Source organism: Eucyclogobius newberryi, unplaced genomic scaffold (assembly GCF_026437365.1).
Source record: "Eucyclogobius newberryi isolate DKJ021-1_F unplaced genomic scaffold, fEucNew1.0.hap1 SCAF_5, whole genome shotgun sequence".
Lineage (NCBI taxonomy): Eukaryota > Metazoa > Chordata > Actinopteri > Gobiiformes > Gobiidae > Eucyclogobius > Eucyclogobius newberryi.
This window is the reverse complement of record NW_027316167.1, coordinates 1541666-1565686: the sequence shown is the minus strand read 5'-3', so window position 1 is coordinate 1565686 and position 24021 is coordinate 1541666. Positions and strand designations below refer to the sequence as shown.

Sequence of the window (24021 nt, the reverse complement as noted above, 5' to 3'; positions counted from 1 at the left end):
CCAGCAGGAGGCCGCTCCATGTTTAGTCCTGACTCTGGCACCAGTAGGAGGCCGGTCCATGTGTAGTCCTGACTCTGGCACCAGCAGGAGGCCGGTCCATGTTTAGTCCTGACTCTGGCACCAGCAGGAGGCCGGTCCATGTGTAGTCCTGACTCTGGCACCAGCAGGAGGCCGGTCCATGTGTAGTCCTGACTCTGGCACCAGCAGGAGGCCGGTCCATGTGTAGTCCTGACTCTGGCACCAGCAGGAGGCCGGTCCATGTGTAGTCCTGACTCTGGCACCAGCAGGAGGCCGGTCCATGTGTAGTCCTGACTCTGGCACCAGCAGGAGGCCGGTCCATGTGTAGTCCTGACTCTGGCACCAGCAGGAGGCCGGTCCATGTTTAGTCCTGACTCTGGCACCAGCAGGAGGCCGGTCCATGTGTAGTCCTGACTCTGGCACCAGCAGGAGGCCGGTCCATGTGTAGTCCTGACTCTGGCACCAGCAGGAGGCCGGTCCATGTGTAGTCCTGACTCTGGCACCAGCAGGAGGCCGGTCCATGTGTAGTCCTGACTCTGGCACCAGCAGGAGGCTGGTCCATGTGACCCCCTAGTGACACGCTCGTGAAACAACACGGATCATCTGAGTCACGTGATCAGCGCATGCGCTTCGGGGCCTTTAGTGCAAAGAATAAAGCTTTAAGATGTGCGGCGGAAGCACCGAAGGAGAAGGAGAAGAAGAAGAAGGGTCAGCTGTGGAATAAAGTCTAAAGAATAAAGTCTGGTGATGTAACCACAGAAGGGGAATGCAAGGCCTCATTAAAGTTCCTAAGGGACAAAACTGATGAATAGAATTTGAGGAAGACGGGAGTAGATGTAGATAGAGTATATGCTCTGGCCACACTCCAGCCCAGCAGGGGGCGATGGTTACCACCCGCCAAAAATCCACAAGAAGGAGAAGGATAAAGTGTCGTTTCCTGTCTGCGCGCGCACGTTGTCCTCGGTCTCGTTGTTTGTGTTTTAGGAGTATTTTGTCCTGAAAAAGAGCAAAGATGTCGGGGGTCGACGCGCTCAACATGAAGCTTCCCGCCATCCAGTCCACGGCGGGAGCGGTGCCCGTGAGGAACGAGAAAGGTGCGCGTTAAACGGCTTTAAACGAGCTTTTGTGAGAGTTTAAGAGGCGCGGAGGAGCTAGGCTAATGCTAACGATGCTAACGGCTGCTCATCAATAAACTAAACTCAGCCTTCAACAGAAACAAAGAGTAAAGTGTGAAACGCAATGATCAGAAGAACACTTTGTGTGTGAACCGCAAATAAAAACTTTATCTAAATGTCCTGAGAAACTTATAGAAGAGTAATTATGAAATATAGTAATTTATGAAATTTCCCCATGTGGGACAATAAAGGAATATCTTATCTTAATTATTATAAAATACTCTAGTAACATGACATCCTTTCTCTTCCTTTGCTCCATCACACATTAGACTGGACGTGTCAGTCAAACAAAGGGAATATGATTATATTTAAAAATGTACCAAAAATATTGACCTTTGGTGACTTTACGTCACTTCCGTTTGTCTTGAGCTGCTAATATGGCGGAGATGTAACTCCAACTGTTACTTAGCAACCAAACAGTTCATTTAAATAATAAAATGGTTATGATTTGATATAATTACACCTGAATACATTTTTCATTCAACTTGAATAAGTTCAATTGTCTTTGCATTTTAAATCTTTTTAAAAATTTGAATATGTTTTTGGTTTGGGCTTTACAAACGTCTCTGACCTCTGTCTCTGCAGGAGAGCTGTCCATGGAGAAAGTGAAGGTCAAGCGTTACATCTCGGGCAAACGTCCAGACTACGCTCCCATGGAGTCTTCAGACGAGGAGGACGAAGAGTTCCAGTTTGTGAAGAAGTCCAAAGAACAAGAGCAAGAGCTGGAGGAGCAGGAGAGCGATGTGTCTGACCCCCGCCTGAAGAGGCTGATGAACCGCAGCAGCGAGGACCAGGAGGAGAGGTGAGTGACCCCTGACCCCTAACACACCCCCGCCTGAAGAGGCTGATGAACCGCAGCAGCGAGGACCAGGAGGAGAGGTGAGTGACCCCTGACCCCTAACACACCCCCGCCTGAAGAGGCTGATGAACCGCAGCAGCGAGGACCAGGAGGAGAGGTGAGTGACCCCTGACCCCTAACACACCCCCGCCTGAAGAGGCTGATGAACCGCAGCAGCGAGGACCAGGAGGAGAGGTGAGTGACCCCTGACCCCTAACACACCCCCGCCTGAAGAGGCTGATGAACCGCAGCAGCGAGGACCAGGAGGAGAGGTGAGTGACCCCTGACCCCTAACACACCCCCGCCTGAAGAGGCTGATGAACCGCAGCAGCGAGGACCAGGAGGAGAGGTGAGTGACCCCTGACCCCTAACACACCCCCGCCTGAAGAGGCTGATGAACCGCAGCAGCGAGGACCAGGAGGAGAGGTGAGTGACCCCTGACCCCTAACACACAGGTAGATGTTTGTCCCTCACAGGTAGATGTTTGTCTCTCACAGGTAGATGTTTGTCCCTCACAGGTAGATGTTTGTCTCTCACAGGTAGATGTTTGTCTCTCACAGGTAGATGTTTGTCCCTCACAGGTAGATGTTTGTCTCTCACAGGTAGATGTTTGTCCCTCACAGGTAGATGTTTGTCTCTCACAGGTAGATGTTTGTCTCTCACAGGTAGATGTTTGTCCCTCACAGGTAGATGTTTGTCTCTCACAGGTAGATGTTTGTCTCTCACAGGTAGATGTTTGTCCCTCACAGGTAGATGTTTGTCTCTCACAGGTAGATGTTTGTCTCTCACAGGTAGATGTTTGTCCCTCACAGGTAGATGTTTGTCTCTGCAGGTAGATGTTTGTCTCTCACAGGTAGATGTTTGTCCCTCACAGGTAGATGTTTGTCCCTCACAGGTAGATGTTTGTCCCTCACAGGTAGATGTTTGTCTCTCACAGGTAGATGTTTGTCTCTCACATGTAGATGTTTGTCTCTGCAGGTAGATGTTTGTCTCTCACAGGTAGATGTTTGTCTCTCACAGGTAGATGTTTGTCTCTCACAGGTAGATGTTTGTCCCTCACAGGTAGATGTTTGTCTCTCACAGGTAGATGTTTGTCTCTGCAGGTAGATGTTTGTCTCTCACAGGTAGATGTTTGTCTCTGCAGGTAGATGTTTGTCTCTCACAGGTAGATGTTTGTCTCTCACAGGTAGATGTTTGTCTCTCACAGGTAGATGTTTGTCCCTCACAGGTAGATGTTTGTCTCTCACAGGTAGATGTTTGTCCCTCACAGGTAGATGTTTGTCTCTCACAGGTAGATGTTTGTCCCTCACAGGTAGATGTTTGTCTCTCACAGGTAGATGTTTGTCTCTCACAGGTAGATGTTTGTCCCTCACAGGTAGATGTTTGTCTCTCACAGGTAGATGTTTGTCCCTCACAGGTAGATGTTTGTCTCTCACAGGTAGATGTTTGTCCCTCACAGGTAGATGTTTGTCTCTCACAGGTAGATTTTTGTCTCTCACATGTAGATGTTTGTCTCTGCAGGTAGATGTTTGTCCCTCACAGGTAGATGTTTGTCTCTCACAGGAAGATGTTTGTCCCTCACAGGTAGATGTTTGTCCCTCACAGGTAGATGTTTGTCTCTGCAGGTAGATGTTTGTCTCTCACAGGTAGATGTTTGTCTCTCACAGGTAGATGTTTGTCTCTCACAGGTAGATGTTTGTCTCTCACAGGTAGATGTTTGTCTCTCACATGTAGATGTTTGTCTCTGCAGGTAGATGTTTGTCCCTCACAGGTAGATGTTTGTCTCTCACAGGTAGATGTTTGTCCCTCACAGGTAGATGTTTGTCTCTCACAGGTAGATGTTTGTCTCTGCAGGTAGATGTTTGTCCCTCACAGGTAGATGTTTGTCTCTGCAGGTAGATGTTTGTCTCTCACAGGTAGATGTTTGTCTCTCACAGGTAGATGTTTGTCTCTGCAGGTAGATGTTTGTCCCTCACAGGTAGATGTTTGTCTCTCACAGGTAGATGTTTGTCTCTCACAGGTAGATGTTTGTCTCTCACAGGTAGATGTTTGTCCCTCACAGGTAGATGTTTGTCTCTGCAGGTAGATGTTTGTCCCTCACAGGTAGATGTTTGTCTCTGCAGGTAGATGTTTGTCTCTCACAGGTAGATGTTTGTCCCTCACAGGTAGATGTTTGTCCCTCACAGGTAGATGTTTGTCTCTCACAGGTAGATGTTTGTCTCTCACAGGTAGATGTTTGTCTCTCACAGGTAGATGTTTGTCTCTCACAGGTAGATGTTTGTCCCTCACAGGTAGATGTTTGTCTCTCACAGGTAGATGTTTGTCTCTCACAGGTAGATGTTTGTCCCTCACAGGTAGATGTTTGTCTCTGCAGGTAGATGTGTGTCCCTCACAGGTAGATGTTTGTCTCTGCAGGTAGATGTTTGTCTCTCACAGGTAGATGTTTGTCTCTCACAGGTAGATGTTTGTCTCTGCAGGTACCAGAGGCACAGGGCCATCGTGGAGCCTCAGGTGATGGTAGAGAGCAGTGAGGAGTCTGAGGAGGAGCCAGTTCAGTCCAGAGTCAGGGTTCGAGAGCGAGAAGAAAGCAGCGAGGAAGAAGAGGAAGAGGAGGAGCTCGACGAAGAGGTTTGTCCCAGTAGAAGATTGGGCGGTTGGTATTTCCCGTAGAAGATTGGGCGGTTGGTATTTCCCGTAGAAGATTGGGCGGTTGGTATTTCCCGTAGAAGATTGGGCGGTTGGTATTTCCCGTAGAAGATTGGGCGGTTGGTATTTCCCGTAGAAGATTGGGCGGTTGGTATTTCCCGTAGAAGATTGGGCGGTTGGTATTTCCCGTAGAAGATTGGGCAATTGGTTTTTCCTGTAGGAGATAGAGCATCGGCGTTCGACGATGAGGCAGCGCGCTCTGGACAGAAAGCTAGAGGACCAGGAAGTGATGGAGGTGGAGGAGGAGAGAAAATCCGACCAATCAGAGTCAGAGTCTGAGTATGAGGAGTACACGGACTCTGAGGATGAGGCCCAACCCAGACTCAAGCCTGTCTTCATCCGGAAGTGAGTGTTCTGACTGTGTGTGTGTGTCTCTGTGTGTCTCTGTGTGTGTGTCTCTGTGTGTGTGTCTCTGTGTGTCTCTGTGTCTGTCTGTGTCTGTCTGTGTGTGTGTGTGTGTGTCTGTGTCTCTGTGTCTCTGTGTCTGTCTGTGTGTGTGTGTGTGTGTGTGTGTCTGTGTCTCTGTGTCTCTGTGTGTGTCTGTCTGTGTGTCTGTCTCTGTGTGTGTGTCTCTGTGTGTCTGTCTGTCTGTGTGTCTGTCTGTCTGTCTGTGTGTCTCTGTCTGTGTGTGTGTCTCTGTCTGTGTCAGTCTCTGTGTGTCTGTGTGTGTCTATGTCTGTGTGTGTCGGTCTGTCTCTGTGTGTGTCGGTCTGTCTCTGTGTGTGTCGGTCTGTCTCTGTGTGTGTCGGTCTGTCTCTGTGTGTGTCGGTCTGTCTCTGTGTGTGTGTCAATCTGTCTCTGTGTGTGTGTCAATCTGTCTCTGTGTCTGTATCTGTTGGACTCCTGTCCAAAAGGTGCTTCAACAAAGTACCAACCAAAAGATTTCATTATATTTGAACTGGTGCAGGTTATAAAGTTTAAAAAGTTCTGAAATGATTTATTATTTACATGACAAAACCTGGCATTATAACAGAGGGGAGGAGCTCGGAGTAGAGCCGCTGCTCCAGCTGAGGCTCACTGGTTCTGGAGGCTCCTGGGTGCCTCCCTGGGGAGACCCAGGACACGCTGTCTCTGTGTTTCCTGGGATGCCTGGAGCAGCTGGAGGAGGTGTCTGGGGAGAGGGAAGTTACTGTGTTAATTCTGTTTGTGTTTTAGGAAAGATCGAGTGACTGTGGCTGAGCGAGAGCTGGAGGAGCAGCACCAGAAGGAGGCGAGTCTGAACCCCCCAACTGTTCATCTGCTTCATCTTTCTTCTGACCCGGTCCTGACCCGGTCCTGGTTCTGAACCGGTTCTGTCCTGGTTCTGACCCGGTCCTGACCTGGTCCTGGTTCTGACCCGGTCCTGACCTGGTTCTGAACCGGTCCTGGTTCTGACCCGGTTCTGTCCTGGTTCTGAACCGGTCCTGACCTGGTCCTGACCTGGTCCTGGTTCTGACCCGGTCCTGGTTCTGGTCCTGGTTCTGTCCTGGTTCTGACCCGGTCCTGACCTGGTCCTGGTTCTGACCCGATCCTGGTCCTGGTCCTGGTCCTGACCTGGTCCCAGTCCTGGTCCTGACCCGGTCCTGGTTCTGACCCGGTCCTGGTTCTGACCCGGTTCTGTCCTGGTTCTGACCCGGTCCTGACCTGGTCCTGGTTCTGACCCGGTCCTGGTTCTGGTCCTGGTTCTGGTCCTGGTCCTGGTTCTGACCCGGTCCTGGTTCTGACCCGGTTCTGACCCGGTCCTGACCTGGTCCTGGTTCTGACCCGGTCCTGACCTGGTTCTGAACCGGTCCTGGTTCTGACCCGGTTCTGTCCTGGTTCTGACCCGGTCCTGACCTGGTCCTGACCTGGTCCTGGTTCTGACCCGGTCCTGGTTCTGACCCGGTCCCGGTCCTGGTCCTGGTCCTGACCCGGTCCTGGTTCTGACCCGGTTCTGTCCTGGTTCTGACCCGGTCCTGACCTGGTCCTGGTTCTGACCCGGTCCTGACCTGGTTCTGAACCGGTCCTGGTTCTGACCCGGTTCTGTCCTGGTTCTGAACCGGTCCTGACCTGGTCCTGACCTGGTCCTGGTTCTGACCCGGTCCTTGTTCTGGTCCTGGTCCTGGTCCTGGTCCTGGTTCTGGTTCTGACCCGGTCCCGGTCCTGGTCCTGGTTCTGACCCGGTCCCGGTCCTGGTGTGTTTCAGGTGGAGCAGGAGCAGCGGCGTCTGGCTGAAGAGCGCAGGAGATACACTCTGAAGATCGTGGAGGAAGAAGCGAAGCGCGAGTTTGAGGAGAACAGGAGGAACGTGGCAGCTCTGGACGCTCTGGACACTGACCCCGAGAACGAAGAAGAAGAGTACGAGTCCTGGAAGCTACGGGAGCTGAAGAGGATCAAGAGAGACCGAGAGACACGGGAGCAGTGAGTACTGTGACCCCTGACCCCTGACCTGCTCAAGAGAGACCTGAGAGCACTGACCCCTGACCCGCTCAAGAGAGACCTGAGAGCAGTGACCCCTGACCCGCTCAAGAGAGACCTGAGAGCAGTGACCCCTGACCCGCTCCTGACCCCTGACCCGGCCTCTCTCTCTTTCAGGATGGAGCGTGAGAAGTCGGAGGTGGAGCGTTTCCACAGTTTGACAGAAGAAGAACGACGCGCTGAGCTCAGAGTCCAGGGCAAAACTGTCACTAACAAAGCTCCAAAAGGAAAGTCCAAGTTCCTCCAGAAGTACTACCACCGAGGAGCCTTCTACATGGTGAGTACTACTACTACTACTACTACTACTACCACCGAGGAGCCTTCTACATGGTGAGTACTACTACTACTACTACTACTACTACTACTACTACTACTACTACTACTACCACCGAGGAGCCTTCTACATGGTGAGTACTACTACTACTACTACTACTACTACTACTACTACTACTACTACTACTACCACCGAGGAGCCTTCTACATGGTGAGTACTACTACTACTACTACTACTACTACTACTACTACTACTACTACTACCACCGAGGAGCCTTCTACATGGTGAGTACTACTACTACTACTACTACTACTACTACTACTACTACTACTACTACTACTACCACCGAGGAGCCTTCTACATGGTGAGTACTACTACTACTACTACTACTACTACTACTACTACTACCACCTACTACTACCACCGAGGAGCCTTCTACATGGTGAGTACTACTACTACTACTACTACTACTACTAACCTTCAGAGAGAGGTAAGAGTACTACTACTACTACTACTACTACTACTACCACCGAGGAGCCTTCTACATGGTGAGTACTACTACTACTACTACTACTACTACTACTACTACTACTACTACCACCGAGGAGCCTTCTACATGGTGAGTACTACTACTACTACTACTACTACTACTACTACCACCGAGGAGCCTTCTACATGGTGAGTACTACTACTACTACTACTACTACTACTACTACTACTACTACTACTACTACTACTACCACCGAGGAGCCTTCTACATGGTGAGTACTACTACTACTACTACTACTACTACTACTACCACCGAGGAGCCTTCTACATGGTGAGTACTACTACTACTACTACTACTACTACTACTACTACTACTACTACTACTACCACCGAGGAGCCTTCTACATGGTGAGTACTACTACTACTACTACTACTACTACTACTACTACTACCACCGAGGAGCCTTCTACATGGTGAGTACTACTACTACTACTACTACTACTACTACTACCACCAAGGAGCCTTCTACATGGTGAGTACTACTACTACTACTACTACTACTACTACTACTACTACTACTACTACTACTACTACTACTACTACTACTACTACTACTACTACTACTACCACCGAGGAGCCTTCTACATGGTGAGTACTACTACTACTACTACTACTACTACTACTACTACTACTACTACTACTACTACTACCACCGAGGAGCCTTCTACATGGTGAGTACTACTCCTACTACTACTACTACTACTACTACCACCGAGGAGCCTTCTACATGGTGAGTACTACTACTACTACTACTACTACTACTACTACTACTACTACCACCGAGGAGCCTTCTACATGGTGAGTACTACTCCTACTACTACTACTACTACCACCGAGGAGCCTTCTACATGGTGAGTACTACTCCTACTACTACTACTACTACCACCGAGGAGCCTTCTACATGGTGAGTACTACTACTACTACTACTACTACTACCACCGAGGAGCCTTCTACATGGTGAGTACTACTACTACTACTACTACTACTACTACTACTACTACTACTACTACTACCACCGAGGAGCCTTCTACATGGTGAGTACTACTACTACTACTACTACTACTACTACTACTACTACTACTACTACTACTACCACCGAGGAGCCTTCTACATGGTGAGTACTACTACTACTACTACTACTACTACTACTACTACTACTACTACTACCACCGAGGAGCCTTCTACATGGTGAGTACTACTACTACTACTACTACTACTACTACTACTACTACTACTACCACCGAGGAGCCTTCTACATGGTGAGTACTACTACTACTACTACTACTACTACTACTACTACTACCACCTACTACTACCACCGAGGAGCCTTCTACATGGTGAGTACTACTACTACTACTACTACTACTACTAACCTTCAGAGAGAGGTAAGAGTACTACTACTACTACTACTACTACTACTACCACCGAGGAGCCTTCTACATGGTGAGTACTACTACTACTACTACTACTACTACTACTACTACTACTACTACCACCGAGGAGCCTTCTACATGGTGAGTACTACTACTACTACTACTACTACTACTACTACTACCACCGAGGAGCCTTCTACATGGTGAGTACTACTACTACTACTACTACTACTACTACTACTACTACTACTACTACTACTACTACCACCGAGGAGCCTTCTACATGGTGAGTACTACTACTACTACTACTACTACTACTACTACCACCGAGGAGCCTTCTACATGGTGAGTACTACTACTACTACTACTACTACTACTACTACTACTACTACTACTACTACCACCGAGGAGCCTTCTACATGGTGAGTACTACTACTACTACTACTACTACTACTACTACTACTACCACCGAGGAGCCTTCTACATGGTGAGTACTACTACTACTACTACTACTACTACTACTACCACCAAGGAGCCTTCTACATGGTGAGTACTACTACTACTACTACTACTACTACTACTACTACTACTACTACTACTACTACTACTACTACTACTACTACTACTACTACTACTACTACCACCGAGGAGCCTTCTACATGGTGAGTACTACTACTACTACTACTACTACTACTACTACTACTACTACTACTACTACTACTACCACCGAGGAGCCTTCTACATGGTGAGTACTACTCCTACTACTACTACTACTACTACCACCGAGGAGCCTTCTACATGGTGAGTACTACTACTACTACTACTACTACTACTACTACTACTACTACCACCGAGGAGCCTTCTACATGGTGAGTACTACTCCTACTACTACTACTACTACTACTACTACTACTACTACTACCACCGAGGAGCCTTCTACATGGTGAGTACTACTACTACTCCTACTACTACTACTACTACTACTACTACTACTACTACTACCACCGAGGAGCCTTCTACATGGTGAGTACTACTCCTACTACTACTACTACTACTACCACCGAGGAGCCTTCTACATGGTGAGTACTACTCCTCCTACTACTACTACTACTACTACTACTACCACCGAGGAGCCTTCTACATGGTGAGTACTACTACTACTACTACCGAGGAGCCTTCTACATGGTGAGTACTACTACTACCGAGGAGCCTTCTACATGGTGAGTACTACTACTACTACTACCGAGGAGCCTTCTACATGGTGAGTACTACTACTACTACTACCGAGGAGCCTTCTACATGGTGAGTACTACTACTACCGAGGAGCCTTCTACATGGTGAGTACTACTCCTACTACTACTACTACTACTACTACTACCACCGAGGAGCCTTCTACATGGTGAGTACTACTACTACTACTACTACTACTACTACTACTACTACTACTACCACCGAGGAGCCTTCTACATGGTGAGTACTACTACTACTACTACTACTACTACTACTACTACTACTACTACCACCGAGGAGCCTTCTACATGGTGAGTACTACTCCTACTACTACTACTACTGCTACTGCTACTGCTACTGCTACTGCTACTGCTACTACTACTACTACTACTACTACTACTACTACTACTACTACTACTACTACTACTACTACTACTACTACTACTACTACCACCGAGGAGCCTTCTACATGGTGAGTACTACTCCTACTACTACTACTACTACTACTACTACTACCACCACCGAGGAGCCTTCTACATGGTGAGTACTACTCCTACTACTACTACTACTACTACTACCACCGAGGAGCCTTCTACATGGTGAGTACTACTCCTACTACTACTACCACCGAGGAGCCTTCTACATGGTGAGTACTACTACTACTACTACTACTACTACTACTTCTACTTCATCATCATCATCATCATCATCATCATCATCATCATCATCATCTCTGTTCTAACCCTTGCACTGTTTTTCAGAATGAAGAAGACGAGGTTTACAAACGAGACTTCAACGCTCCCACTCTGGAGGATCATTTTGACAAGACTGTGCTGCCCAAAGTCATGCAGGTCAGAGCCGGCCTGATGACCTCTGACCTCTGCTCCTTCTCTCTTCTGATCTCTCCTCTGACCTCTGACCTCTGGTTGTTGCAGGTGAAGAACTTTGGTCGCTCTGGTCGGACTAAGTACACTCACCTGGTGGATCAGGACACGACCTCGTTTAACTCGGCCTGGTCCCAGCAGAGTCTGCAGAGCATCAAGTTCCTCAAGCAGAAGACGCCTGGAGGAAAGGACAAGGAGCAGTTTGACCGCCCGTCTGTGAGCAAGAGGAAGGCCTGACCCCTGACCCTGCACCGCCCGTCTGTGAGGAAGGCCTGACCCTGACCCTGACCCCTGACCCTGCACCGCCCGTCTGTGAGCAAGAGGAAGGCCTGACCCTGACCCTGACCCTGCACCGCCCGTCTGTGAGCAAGAGGAAGGCCTGACCCTGACCCTGACCCTGACCCCTGACCCTGCACCGCCCGTCTGTGAGCAAGAGGAAGGCCTGACCCTGACCCCTGACCCTGCACCGCCCGTCTGTGAGCAAGAGGAAGGCCTACCCCTGACCCCTGACCCTGCACCGCCCGTCTGTGAGCAAGAGGAAGGCCTGACCCTGACCCCTGACCCTGCACCGCCCGTCTGTGAGCAAGAGGAAGGCCTGACCCTGACCCCTGACCCTGCACCGCCCGTCTGTGAGCAAGAGGAAGGCCTGACCCTGACCCCTGACCCCTGACCCTGCACCGCCCGTCTGTGAGCAAGAGGAAGGCCTGACCCTGACCCTGACCCCTGACCCTGCACCGCCCGTCTGTGAGCAAGAGGAAGGCCTGACCCTGACCCCTGACCCCTGACCCTGCACCGCCCGTCTGTGAGCAAGAGGAAGGCCTGACCCCTGACCCTGCACCGCCCGTCTGTGAGCAAGAGGAAGGCCTGACCCTGACCCCTGACCCTGCACCGCCCGTCTGTGAGCAAGAGGAAGGCCTGACCCTGACCCTGACCCCTGACCCTGCACCGCCCGTCTGTGAGCAAGAGGAAGGCCTGACCCTGACCCTGGACCAGTTTGACTAACTGTAAATAAAATGTCTAAAAAAGTGTAAAAGTTTTCATAAAATAATGTTTGTAAAATGAAGTGTTTTTTTCTTTTTTTTTTAAAAATAAAATGTTGAATTCTTGATGTTTCTGGTTCTTTATTGTCCAGATGTGACGGAAAACGATGCTCCACAGTGACATCTACTGGTGTGTTTCAGTCCTGCAACTGCCACTGAACCACACCACGGGTCTCACAGGGAGAGTTAGGGTGGGCTCTGAACCCTCCTGTAGGGGGCGACAAAGCTGTTTTCCTACAACTTTTTCAAGGATTTTTGAGACAAAGGGAAGATTATAAATAGGTCTGTAGTTTAACAATAGGTCGGGATCTAGATGAGTCTTTTTCAGAAGAGGTTTAATGACGTCATGTTTGAAGAATGTGGAACATAAACACTTTCTACTGAAGTATTTATTATATTAAGAAGAGAGTCTATAATTAGGGGGAGAATGTCTGAGGAGCTTGGAATGGGCTCTAGGAAACAAGTGGAGCTTTTAGAGGACATAATGGCTGAAGTTCTCTCTGCTTGATCAACAGCTGAACATTTACAGCTGGATTTATATGAGACGTTAGATTTGACGTGATCACGTGACGTGATCACGTGACGTGATCACATGACGTGATCACATGACATGATCACATGACATGTCACTGAATATTGGCTCTATTATTTCTTTGAATTTTGAGATAGATTTTTCAGATATTGTCCTTTTCATTATAACTTTATTTTGTGGGACTGGATGATCTTTAAGAATAAACTGAAAGGTAATTAGGAAATGATCTGACAATATAGGGTTTTGAGGGAGGACAATGAGGTCACTAATCTCTGTTCCATACGTTAGGACAAGATCCAGAGTGTTCTTATGAGTGGAGGACTAAAGCAGGACTAAAGCAGGACTAAAGCAGGACTAAAGCAGGACTAAAGCAGGAGGACTAAAGCAGGACTAAAGCAGGACTAAAGCAGGACTAAAGCAGGAGGACTAAAGCAGGACTAAAGCAGGACTAAAGCAGGACTACAGCAGGACTAAAGCAGGACTAAAGCAGGTCTAAAGCAGGACTAAAGCAGGTCTAAAGCAGGACTAAAGCAGGACTAAAGCAGGACTAAAGCAGGACTAAAGCAGGAGTAAAGCAGGACTAAAGCAGGACTAAAGCAGGACTAAAGCAGGACTAAAGCAGGTCTAAAGCAGGACTAAAGCAGGTCTAAAGCAGGACTAAAGCAGGACTAAAGCAGGACTAAAGCAGGAGTAAAGCAGGACTAAAGCAGGAGTAAAGCAGGACTAAAGCAGGACTAAAGCAGGACTAAAGCAGGACTAAAGCAGGAGTAAAGCAGGACTAAAGCAGGACTAAAGCAGGACTAAAGCAGGTCTAAAGCAGGACTAAAGCAGGACTAAAGCAGGAGTAAAGCAGGACTAAAGCAGGACTAAAGCAGGACTAAAGCAGGACTAAAGCAGGACTAAAGCAGGTCTAAAGCAGGACTAAAGCAGGACTAAAGCAGGTCTAAAGCAGGACTAAAGCAGGTCTAAAGCAGGACTAAAGCAGGTCTAAAGCAGGACTAAAGCAGGACTAAAGCAGGACTAAAGCAGGACTAAAGCAGGACTAAAGCAGGTCTAAAGCAGGACTAAAGCAGGACTAAAGCAGGTCTAAAGCAGGACTAAAGCAGCTCTAAAGCAGGACTAAAGCAGGAGTAAAGCAGGACTAAAGCAGGACTAAAGCAGGACTAAAGCAGGACTAAAGCAGGTCTAAAGCAGGACTAAAGCAGGACTAAAGCAGGAGTAAAGCAGGACTAAAGCAGGACTAAAGCAGGACTAAAGCAGGACTAAAGCAGGTCTAAAGCAGGACTAAAGCAGGACTAAAGCAGGTCTAAAGCAGGACTAAAGCAGGACTAAAGCAGGACTAAAGCAGGACTAAAGCAGGACTAAAGCAGGTCTAAAGCAGGTCTAAAGCAGGACTAAAGCAGGACTAAAGCAGGACTAAAGCAGGAGTAAAGCAGGACTAAAGCAGGACTAAAGCAGGACTAAAGCAGGACTAAAGCAGGTCTAAAGCAGGACTAAAGCAGGTCTAAAGCAGGACTAAAGCAGGTCTAAAGCAGGACAAAAGCAGGACTAAAGCAGGACTAAAGCAGGACTAAAGCAGGACTAAAGCAGGAGTAAAGCAGGACTAAAGCAGGACTAAAGCAGGACTAAAGCAGGACTAAAGCAGGTCTAAAGCAGGACTAAAGCAGGTCTAAAGCAGGACTAAAGCAGGACTAAAGCAGGTCTAAAGCAGGACTAAAGCAGGACTACAGCAGGACTAAAGCAGGACTAAAGCAGGACTAAAGCAGGAGTAAAGCAGGACTAAAGCAGGACTAAAGCAGGACTAAAGCAGGACTAAAGCAGGACTAAAGCAGGACTAAAGCAGGAGTAAAGCAGGACTAAAGCAGGACTAAAGCAGGACTACAGCAGGACTAAAGCAGGACTAAAGCAGGAGTAAAGCAGGACTAAAGCAGGACTAAAGCAGGACTAAAGCAGGACTAAAGCAGGACTACAGCAGGACTAAAGCAGGACTAAAGCAGGACTAAAGCAGGAGTAAAGCAGGACTAAAGCAGGACTAAAGCAGGACTAAAGCAGGACTAAAGCAGGTCTAAAGCAGGACTAAAGCAGGACTAAAGCAGGAGTAAAGCAGGACTAAAGCAGGACTAAAGCAGGACTAAAGCAGGACTACAGCAGGACTAAAGCAGGACTAAAGCAGGACTAAAGCAGGTCTAAAGCAGGACTAAAGCAGGTCTAAAGCAGGACAAAAGCAGGACTAAAGCAGGACTAAAGCAGGACTAAAGCAGGTCTAAAGCAGGACTAAAGCAGGACTAAAGCAGGACTAAAGCAGGACTAAAGCAGGACTACAGCAGGACTAAAGCAGGACTAAAGCAGGACTAAAGCAGGAGTAAAGCAGGACTAAAGCAGGACTAAAGCAGGACTAAAGCAGGAGTAAAGCAGGACTAAAGCAGGACTAAAGCAGGACTAAAGCAGGAGTAAAGCAGGACTAAAGCAGGACTAAAGCAGGAGTAAAGCAGGACTAAAGCAGGACTAAAGCAGGACTAAAGCAGGACTAAAGCAGGAGGACTAAAGCAGGACTAAAGCAGGACTAAAGCAGGACTAAAGCAGGAGGACTAAAGCAGGACTAAAGCAGGACTAAAGCAGGACTACAGCAGGACTAAAGCAGGACTAAAGCAGGTCTAAAGCAGGACTAAAGCAGGTCTAAAGCAGGACTAAAGCAGGACTAAAGCAGGACTAAAGCAGGACTAAAGCAGGAGTAAAGCAGGACTAAAGCAGGAGTAAAGCAGGACTAAAGCAGGACTAAAGCAGGACTAAAGCAGGACTAAAGCAGGAGTAAAGCAGGACTAAAGCAGGACTAAAGCAGGACTAAAGCAGGTCTAAAGCAGGACTAAAGCAGGACTAAAGCAGGAGTAAAGCAGGACTAAAGCAGGACTAAAGCAGGACTAAAGCAGGACTAAAGCAGGTCTAAAGCAGGACTAAAGCAGCTCTAAAGCAGGACTAAAGCAGGAGTAAAGCAGGACTAAAGCAGGACTAAAGCAGGACTAAAGCAGGACTAAAGCAGGTCTAAAGCAGGACTAAAGCAGGACTAAAGCAGGAGTAAAGCAGGACTAAAGCAGGACTAAAGCAGGACTAAAGCAGGACTAAAGCAGGTCTAAAGCAGGACTAAAGCAGGACTAAAGCAGGTCTAAAGCAGGACTAAAGCAGGACTAAAGCAGGACTAAAGCAGGACTAAAGCAGGACTAAAGCAGGTCTAAAGCAGGTCTAAAGCAGGACTAAAGCAGGACTAAAGCAGGACTAAAGCAGGAGTAAAGCAGGACTAAAGCAGGACTAAAGCAGGACTAAAGCAGGACTAAAGCAGGTCTAAAGCAGGACTAAAGCAGGTCTAAAGCAGGACTAAAGCAGGTCTAAAGCAGGACAAAAGCAGGACTAAAGCAGGACTAAAGCAGGACTAAAGCAGGACTAAAGCAGGAGTAAAGCAGGACTAAAGCAGGACTAAAGCAGGACTAAAGCAGGACTAAAGCAGGTCTAAAGCAGGACTAAAGCAGGTCTAAAGCAGGACTAAAGCAGGACTAAAGCAGGTCTAAAGCAGGACTAAAGCAGGACTACAGCAGGACTAAAGCAGGACTAAAGCAGGACTAAAGCAGGAGTAAAGCAGGACTAAAGCAGGACTAAAGCAGGACTAAAGCAGGACTAAAGCAGGACTAAAGCAGGACTAAAGCAGGAGTAAAGCAGGACTAAAGCAGGACTAAAGCAGGACTACAGCAGGACTAAAGCAGGACTAAAGCAGGAGTAAAGCAGGACTAAAGCAGGACTAAAGCAGGACTAAAGCAGGACTAAAGCAGGACTACAGCAGGACTAAAGCAGGACTAAAGCAGGACTAAAGCAGGAGTAAAGCAGGACTAAAGCAGGACTAAAGCAGGACTAAAGCAGGACTAAAGCAGGTCTAAAGCAGGACTAAAGCAGGACTAAAGCAGGAGTAAAGCAGGACTAAAGCAGGACTAAAGCAGGACTAAAGCAGGACTACAGCAGGACTAAAGCAGGACTAAAGCAGGACTAAAGCAGGTCTAAAGCAGGACTAAAGCAGGTCTAAAGCAGGACAAAAGCAGGACTAAAGCAGGACTAAAGCAGGACTAAAGCAGGTCTAAAGCAGGACTAAAGCAGGACTAAAGCAGGACTAAAGCAGGACTAAAGCAGGACTACAGCAGGACTAAAGCAGGACTAAAGCAGGACTAAAGCAGGAGTAAAGCAGGACTAAAGCAGGACTAAAGCAGGACTAAAGCAGGAGTAAAGCAGGACTAAAGCAGGACTAAAGCAGGACTAAAGCAGGAGTAAAGCAGGACTAAAGCAGGACTAAAGCAGGAGTAAAGCAGGACTAAAGCAGGACTAAAGCAGGACTAAAGCAGGACTAAAGCAGGTCTAAAGCAGGACTAAAGCAGGTCTAAAGCAGGACTAAAGCAGGTCTAAAGCAGGACTAAAGCAGGACTAAAGCAGGACTAAAGCAGGAGTAAAGCAGGACTAAAGCAGGACTAAAGCAGGACTAAAGCAGGACTAAAGCAGGTCTAAAGCAGGACTAAAGCAGGTCTAAAGCAGGACTAAAGCAGGACTAAAGCAGGTCTAAAGCAGGACTAAAGCAGGACTACAGCAGGACTAAAGCAGGACTAAAGCAGGAGTAAAGCAGGACTAAAGCAGGACTAAAGCAGGACTAAAGCAGGACTAAAGCAGGACTAAAGCAGGTCTAAAGCAGGACTAAAGCAGGACTAAAGCAGGACTAAAGCAGGAGTAAAGCAGGACTAAAGCAGGACTAAAGCAGGACTACAGCAGGACTAAAGCAGGACTAAAGCAGGACTAAAGCAGGAGTAAAGCAGGACTAAAGCAGGACTAAAGCAGGACTAAAGCAGGACTACAGCAGGACTAAAGCAGGACTAAAGCAGGACTAAAGCAGGACTAAAGCAGGACTAAAGCAGGTCTAAAGCAGGACTAAAGCAGGACTAAAGCAGGACTAAAGCAGGAGTAAAGCAGGACTAAAGCAGGACTAAAGCAGGACTAAAGCAGGACTACAGCAGGACTAAAGCAGGACTAAAGCAGGACTAAAGCAGGTCTAAAGCAGGACTAAAGCAGGTCTAAAGCAGGACAAAAGCAGGACTAAAGCAGGACTAAAGCAGGACTAAAGCAGGACTAAAGCAGGAGTAAAGCAGGACTAAAGCAGGACTAAAGCAGGTCTAAAGCAGGACTAAAGCAGGTCTAAAGCAGGTCTAAAGCAGGACTACAGCAGGACTAAAGCAGGACTAAAGCAGGACTACAGCAGGACTAAAGCAGGACTAAAGCAGGTCTAAAGCAGGACTAAAGCAGGACTAAAGCAGGACTAAAGCAGGAGTAAAGCAGGACTAAAGCAGGACTAAAGCAGGACTAAAGCAGGAGTAAAGCAGGACTAAAGCAGGACTAAAGCAGGACTAAAGCAGGACTAAAGCAGGACTACAGCAGGACTAAAGCAGGACTAAAGCAGGACTAAAGCAGGACTAAAGCAGGACTACAGCAGGACTAAAGCAGGACTAAAGCAGGACTACAGCAGGACTAAAGCAGGACTAAAGCAGGTCTAAAGCAGGACTAAAGCAGGACTAAAGCAGGACTAAAGCAGGAGTAAAGCAGGACTAAAGCAGGACTAAAGCAGGAGTAAAGCAGGAGTAAAGCAGGACTAAAGCAGGACTAAAGCAGGACTAAAGCAGGAGTAAAGCAGGACTAAAGCAGGACTAAAGCAGGACTAAAGCAGGACTAAAGCAGGACTACAGCAGGACTAAAGCAGGACTAAAGCAGGACTAAAGCAGGAGTAAAGCAGGACTAAAGCAGGACTAAAGCAGGACTAAAGCAGGACTAAAGCAGGTCTAAAGCAGGACTAAAGCAGGACTAAAGCAGGACTAAAGCAGGACTAAAGCAGGACTACAGCAGGACTAAAGCAGGACTAAAGCAGGACTAAAGCAGGAGTAAAGCAGGAGTAAAGCAGGACTAAAGCAGGACTAAAGCAGGACTAAAGCAGGACTAAAGCAGGTCTAAAGCAGGACTAAAGCAGGACTAAAGCAGGACTAAAGCAGGAGTAAAGCAGGACTAAAGCAGGACTAAAGCAGGACTAAAGCAGGACTAAAGCAGGAGTAAAGCAGGACTAAAGCAGGACTAAAGCAGGACTAAAGCAGGACTAAAGCAGGTCTAAAGCAGGACTAAAGCAGGTCTAAAGCAGGACTAAAGCAGGACTAAAGCAGGTCTAAAGCAGGACTAAAGCAGGACTAAAGCAGGACTAAAGCAGGACTAAAGCAGGACTAAAGCAGGACTAAAGCAGGACTAAAGCAGGTCTAAAGCAGGACTAAAGCAGGTCTAAAGCAGGACTAAAGCAGGTCTAAAGCAGGACTAAAGCAGGACTAAAGCAGGTCTAAAGCAGGACTAAAGCAGGACTAAAGCAGGTCTAAAGCAGGACTAAAGCAGGTCTAAAGCAGGACTAAAGCAGGACTAAAGCAGGTCTAAAGCAGGACTAAAGCAGGACTAAAGCAGGACTAAAGCAGGACTAAAGCAGGACTAAAGCAGGACTAAAGCAGGTCTAAAGCAGGACTAAAGCAGGTCTAAAGCAGGACTAAAGCAGGTCTAAAGCAGGACTAAAGCAGGACTAAAGCAGGTCTAAAGCAGGACTAAAGCAGGACTAAAGCAGGACTAAAGCAGGACTAAAGCAGGACTAAAGCAGGACTAAAGCAGGTCTAAAGCAGGACTAAAGCAGGTCTAAAGCAGGACTAAAGCAGGACTAAAGCAGGTCTAAAGCAGGACTAAAGCAGGACTAAAGCAGGTCTAAAGCAGGACTAAAGCAGGACTAAAGCAGGACTAAAGCAGGACTAAAGCAGGACTAAAGCAGGACTAAAGCAGGTCTAAAGCAGGACTAAAGCAGGTCTAAAGCAGGACTAAAGCAGGTCTAAAGCAGGACTAAAGCAGGACTAAAGCAGGACTAAAGCAGGACTAAAGCAGGACTAAAGCAGGACTAAAGCAGGACTAAAGCAGGACTAAAGCAGGAGTAAAGCAGGACTAAAGCAGGACTAAAGCAGGACTAAAGCAGGACTAAAGCAGGACTAAAGCAGGTCTAAAGCAGGACTAAAGCAGGACTAAAGCAGGTCTAAAGCAGGACTAAAGCAGGTCTAAAGCAGGACTAAAGCAGGTCTAAAGCAGGACTAAAGCAGGACTAAAGCAGGACTAAAGCAGGACTAAAGCAGGACTAAAGCAGGACTAAAGCAGGTCTAAAGCAGGACTAAAGCAGGTCTAAAGCAGGACTAAAGCAGGACTAAAGCAGGTCTAAAGCAGGACTAAAGCAGGACTACAGCAGGACTAAAGCAGGACTAAAGCAGGACTAAAGCAGGAGTAAAGCAGGACTAAAGCAGGACTAAAGCAGGACTAAAGCAGGACTAAAGCAGGTCTAAAGCAGGACTAAAGCAGGACTAAAGCAGGACTAAAGCAGGAGTAAAGCAGGACTAAAGCAGGACTAAAGCAGGACTAAAGCAGGACTAAAGCAGGACTAAAGCAGGTCTAAAGCAGGACTAAAGCAGGTCTAAAGCAGGACTAAAGCAGGACTAAAGCAGGTCTAAAGCAGGACTAAAGCAGGTCTAAAGCAGGACTAAAGCAGGACTAAAGCAGGTCTAAAGCAGGACTAAAGCAGGACTAAAGCAGGACTAAAGCAGGACTAAAGCAGGACTAAAGCAGGACTAAAGCAGGACTAAAGCAGGTCTAAAGCAGGACTAAAGCAGGTCTAAAGCAGGACTAAAGCAGGACTAAAGCAGGACTAAAGCAGGACTACAGCAGGACTAAAGCAGGACTAAAGCAGGACTAAAGCAGGAGTAAAGCAGGACTAAAGCAGGACTAAAGCAGGACTAAAGCAGGACTAAAGCAGGAGTAAAGCAGGACTAAAGCAGGACTAAAGCAGGACTAAAGCAGGACTAAAGCAGGACTAAAGCAGGAGTAAAGCAGGACTAAAGCAGGACTAAAGCAGGACTAAAGCAGGACTAAAGCAGGACTAAAGCAGGACTAAAGCAGGACTAAAGCAGGTCTAAAGCTGGACTAAAGCAGGTCTAAAGCAGGACTAAAGCAGGACTAAAGCAGGTCTAAAGCAGGACTAAAGCAGGACTAAAGCAGGACTAAAGCAGGAGTAAAGCAGGACTAAAGCAGGACTAAAGCAGGACTAAAGCAGGACTAAAGCAGGACTAAAGCAGGTCTAAAGCAGGACTAAAGCAGGTCTAAAGCAGGACTAAAGCAGGACTAAAGCAGGACTAAAGCAGGTCTAAAGCAGGTCTAAAGCAGGACTAAAGCAGGACTAAAGCAGGACTAAAGCAGGTCTAAAGCAGGACTAAAGCAGGACTAAAGCAGGAGTAAAGCAGGACTAAAGCAGGACTAAAGCAGGTCTAAAGCAGGTCTAAAGCAGGACTAAAGCAGGACTAAAGCAGGACTAAAGCAGGTCTAAAGCAGGACTAAAGCAGGACTAAAGCAGGACTAAAGCAGGACTAAAGCAGGAGTAAAGCAGGACTAAAGCAGGAGTAAAGCAGGACTAAAGCAGGAGTAAAGCAGGACTAAAGCAGGAGTAAAGCAGGACTAAAGCAGGAGTAAAGCAGGACTAAAGCAGGACTAAAGCAGGACTAAAGCAGGACTAAAGCAGGTCTAAAGCAGGACTAAAGCAGGACTAAAGCAGGACTAAAGCAGGACTAAAGCAGGTCGAAAGCAGGACTAAAGCAGGAGTAAAGCAGGACTAAAGCAGGACTAAAGCAGGAGTAAAGCAGGAGTAAAGCAGGAGTAAAGCAGGACTAAAGCAGGTCTAAAGCAGGACTAAAGCAGGTCTAAAGCAGGACTAAAGCAGGTCTAAAGCAGGACAAAAGCAGGAATAAAGCAGGAGTAAAGCAGGACTAAAGCAGGAGTAAAGCAGGACTAAAGCAGGACTAAAGCAGGTCTAAGGCAGGTCTAAAGCAGGTCTAAAGCAGGACTAAAGCAGGACTAAAGCAGGTCTAAAGCAGGACTAAAGCAGGACTAAAGCAGGACTAAAGCAGGAGTAAAGCAGGAGTAAAGCAGGAGTAAAGCAGGAGTAAAGCAGGAGTAAAGCAGGACTAAAGCAGGTCTAAAGCAGGACTAAAGCAGGACTAAAGCAGGACTAAAGCAGGACTAAAGCAGGTCTAAAGCAGGACTAAAGCAGGACTAAAGCAGGACTAAAGCAGGACTAAAGCAGGAGTAAAGCAGGACTAAAGCAGGACTAAAGCAGGACTAAAGCAGGACTAAAGCAGGAGTAAAGCAGGTCTAAAGCAGGACTAAAGCAGGACTAAAGCAGGAGTAAAGCAGGACTAAAGCAGGACTAAAGCAGGTCTAAAGCAGGACAAAAGCAGGACTAAAGCAGGACTAAAGCAGGACTAAAGCAGGACTAAAGCAGGAGTAAAGCAGGACTAAAGCAGGACTAAAGCAGGTCTAAAGCAGGACTAAAGCAGGTCTAAAGCAGGACTAAAGCAGGACTAAAGCAGGTCTAAAGCAGGACTAAAGCAGGACTACAGCAGGACTAAAGCAGGACTAAAGCAGGACTAAAGCAGGAGTAAAGCAGGACTAAAGCAGGACTAAAGCAGGACTAAAGCAGGTCTAAAGCAGGACTAAAGCAGGACTAAAGCAGGACTAAAGCAGGAGTAAAGCAGGACTAAAGCAGGACTAAAGCAGGACTAAAGCAGGAGTAAAGCAGGACTAAAGCAGGACTAAAGCAGGACTAAAGCAGGACTAAAGCAGGACTAAAGCAGGACTAAAGCAGGAGTAAAGCAGGACTAAAGCAGGACTAAAGCAGGACTAAAGCAGGACTAAAGCAGGTCTAAAGCAGGACTAAAGCAGGACTAAAGCAGGACTAAAGCAGGACTAAAGCAGGACTACAGCAGGACTAAAGCAGGACTAAAGCAGGACTAAAGCAGGAGTAAAGCAGGAGTAAAGCAGGACTAAAGCAGGACTAAAGCAGGACTAAAGCAGGACTAAAGCAGGTCTAAAGCAGGACTAAAGCAGGACTAAAGCAGGACTAAAGCAGGAGTAAAGCAGGACTAAAGCAGGACTAAAGCAGGACTAAAGCAGGACTAAAGCAGGACTAAAGCAGGTCTAAAGCAGGACTAAAGCAGGTCTAAAGCAGGACTAAAGCAGGACTAAAGCAGGTCTAAAGCAGGACTAAAGCAGGACTAAAGCAGGACTAAAGCAGGACTAAAGCAGGACTAAAGCAGGACTAAAGCAGGTCTAAAGCAGGACTAAAGCAGGTCTAAAGCAGGACTAAAGCAGGACTAAAGCAGGACTAAAGCAGGACTACAGCAGGACTAAAGCAGGACTAAAGCAGGACTAAAGCAGGAGTAAAGCAGGACTAAAGCAGGACTAAAGCAGGACTAAAGCAGGAGTAAAGCAGGACTAAAGCAGGACTAAAGCAGGACTAAAGCAGGTCTAAAGCAGGACTAAAGCAGGACTAAAGCAGGAGTAAAGCAGGACTAAAGCAGGTCTAAAGCAGGACTAAAGCAGGTCTAAAGCAGGACTAAAGCAGGACTAAAGCAGGTCTAAAGCAGGACTAAAGCAGGACTAAAGCAGGACTAAAGCAGGACTAAAGCAGGACTAAAGCAGGACTAAAGCAGGTCTAAAGCAGGACTAAAGCAGGTCTAAAGCAGGACTAAAGCAGGACTAAAGCAGGACTAAAGCAGGACTACAGCAGGACTAAAGCAGGACTAAAGCAGGACTAAAGCAGGAGTAAAGCAGGACTAAAGCAGGACTAAAGCAGGACTAAAGCAGGAGTAAAGCAGGACTAAAGCAGGACTAAAGCAGGACTAAAGCAGGACTAAAGCAGGACTAAAGCAGGTCTAAAGCAGGACTAAAGCAGGACTAAAGCAGGTCTAAAGCAGGACTAAAGCAGGTCTAAAGCAGGACTAAAGCAGGACTAAAGCAGGTCTAAAGCAGGACTAAAGCAGGTCTAAAGCAGGACTAAAGC

The 24021-nt window shown here is 47.5% G+C and overlaps 2 protein-coding genes across 3 annotated transcripts in view; one reads left to right on the top strand and one right to left on the bottom strand.

Moving 5' to 3' along the window:
- The window catches only part of LOC140380800 (V-type proton ATPase subunit d 1), a 371409-nt gene that overhangs the window by 100464 nt on the left and 246924 nt on the right, over nt 1-24021 (bottom strand). The gene's annotated exons all lie outside the window — the stretch shown is intronic.
- Nucleotides 962-11748, top strand: mfap1 (microfibril associated protein 1). Of its 2 annotated transcripts, XM_072464705.1 has the most exons (9): nt 962-1112; nt 1779-1995; nt 4509-4659; nt 4898-5082; nt 5893-5947; nt 6902-7116; nt 7291-7450; nt 11361-11450; nt 11535-11746. In XM_072464705.1, the coding sequence occupies exons 1-9, from the start codon at nt 1031-1033 to the stop codon at nt 11718-11720; spliced, it is 1341 nt and encodes a 446-aa protein (XP_072320806.1). In that variant the 5' UTR covers nt 962-1030; the 3' UTR covers nt 11721-11746. The 2 variants fall into 2 exon arrangements, with proteins under 2 accessions (XP_072320806.1, XP_072320807.1); XM_072464706.1 differs by lacking the exons at nt 962-1112; nt 1779-1995 and adding an exon at nt 2329-2457 and having other exon boundaries at nt 11535-11748.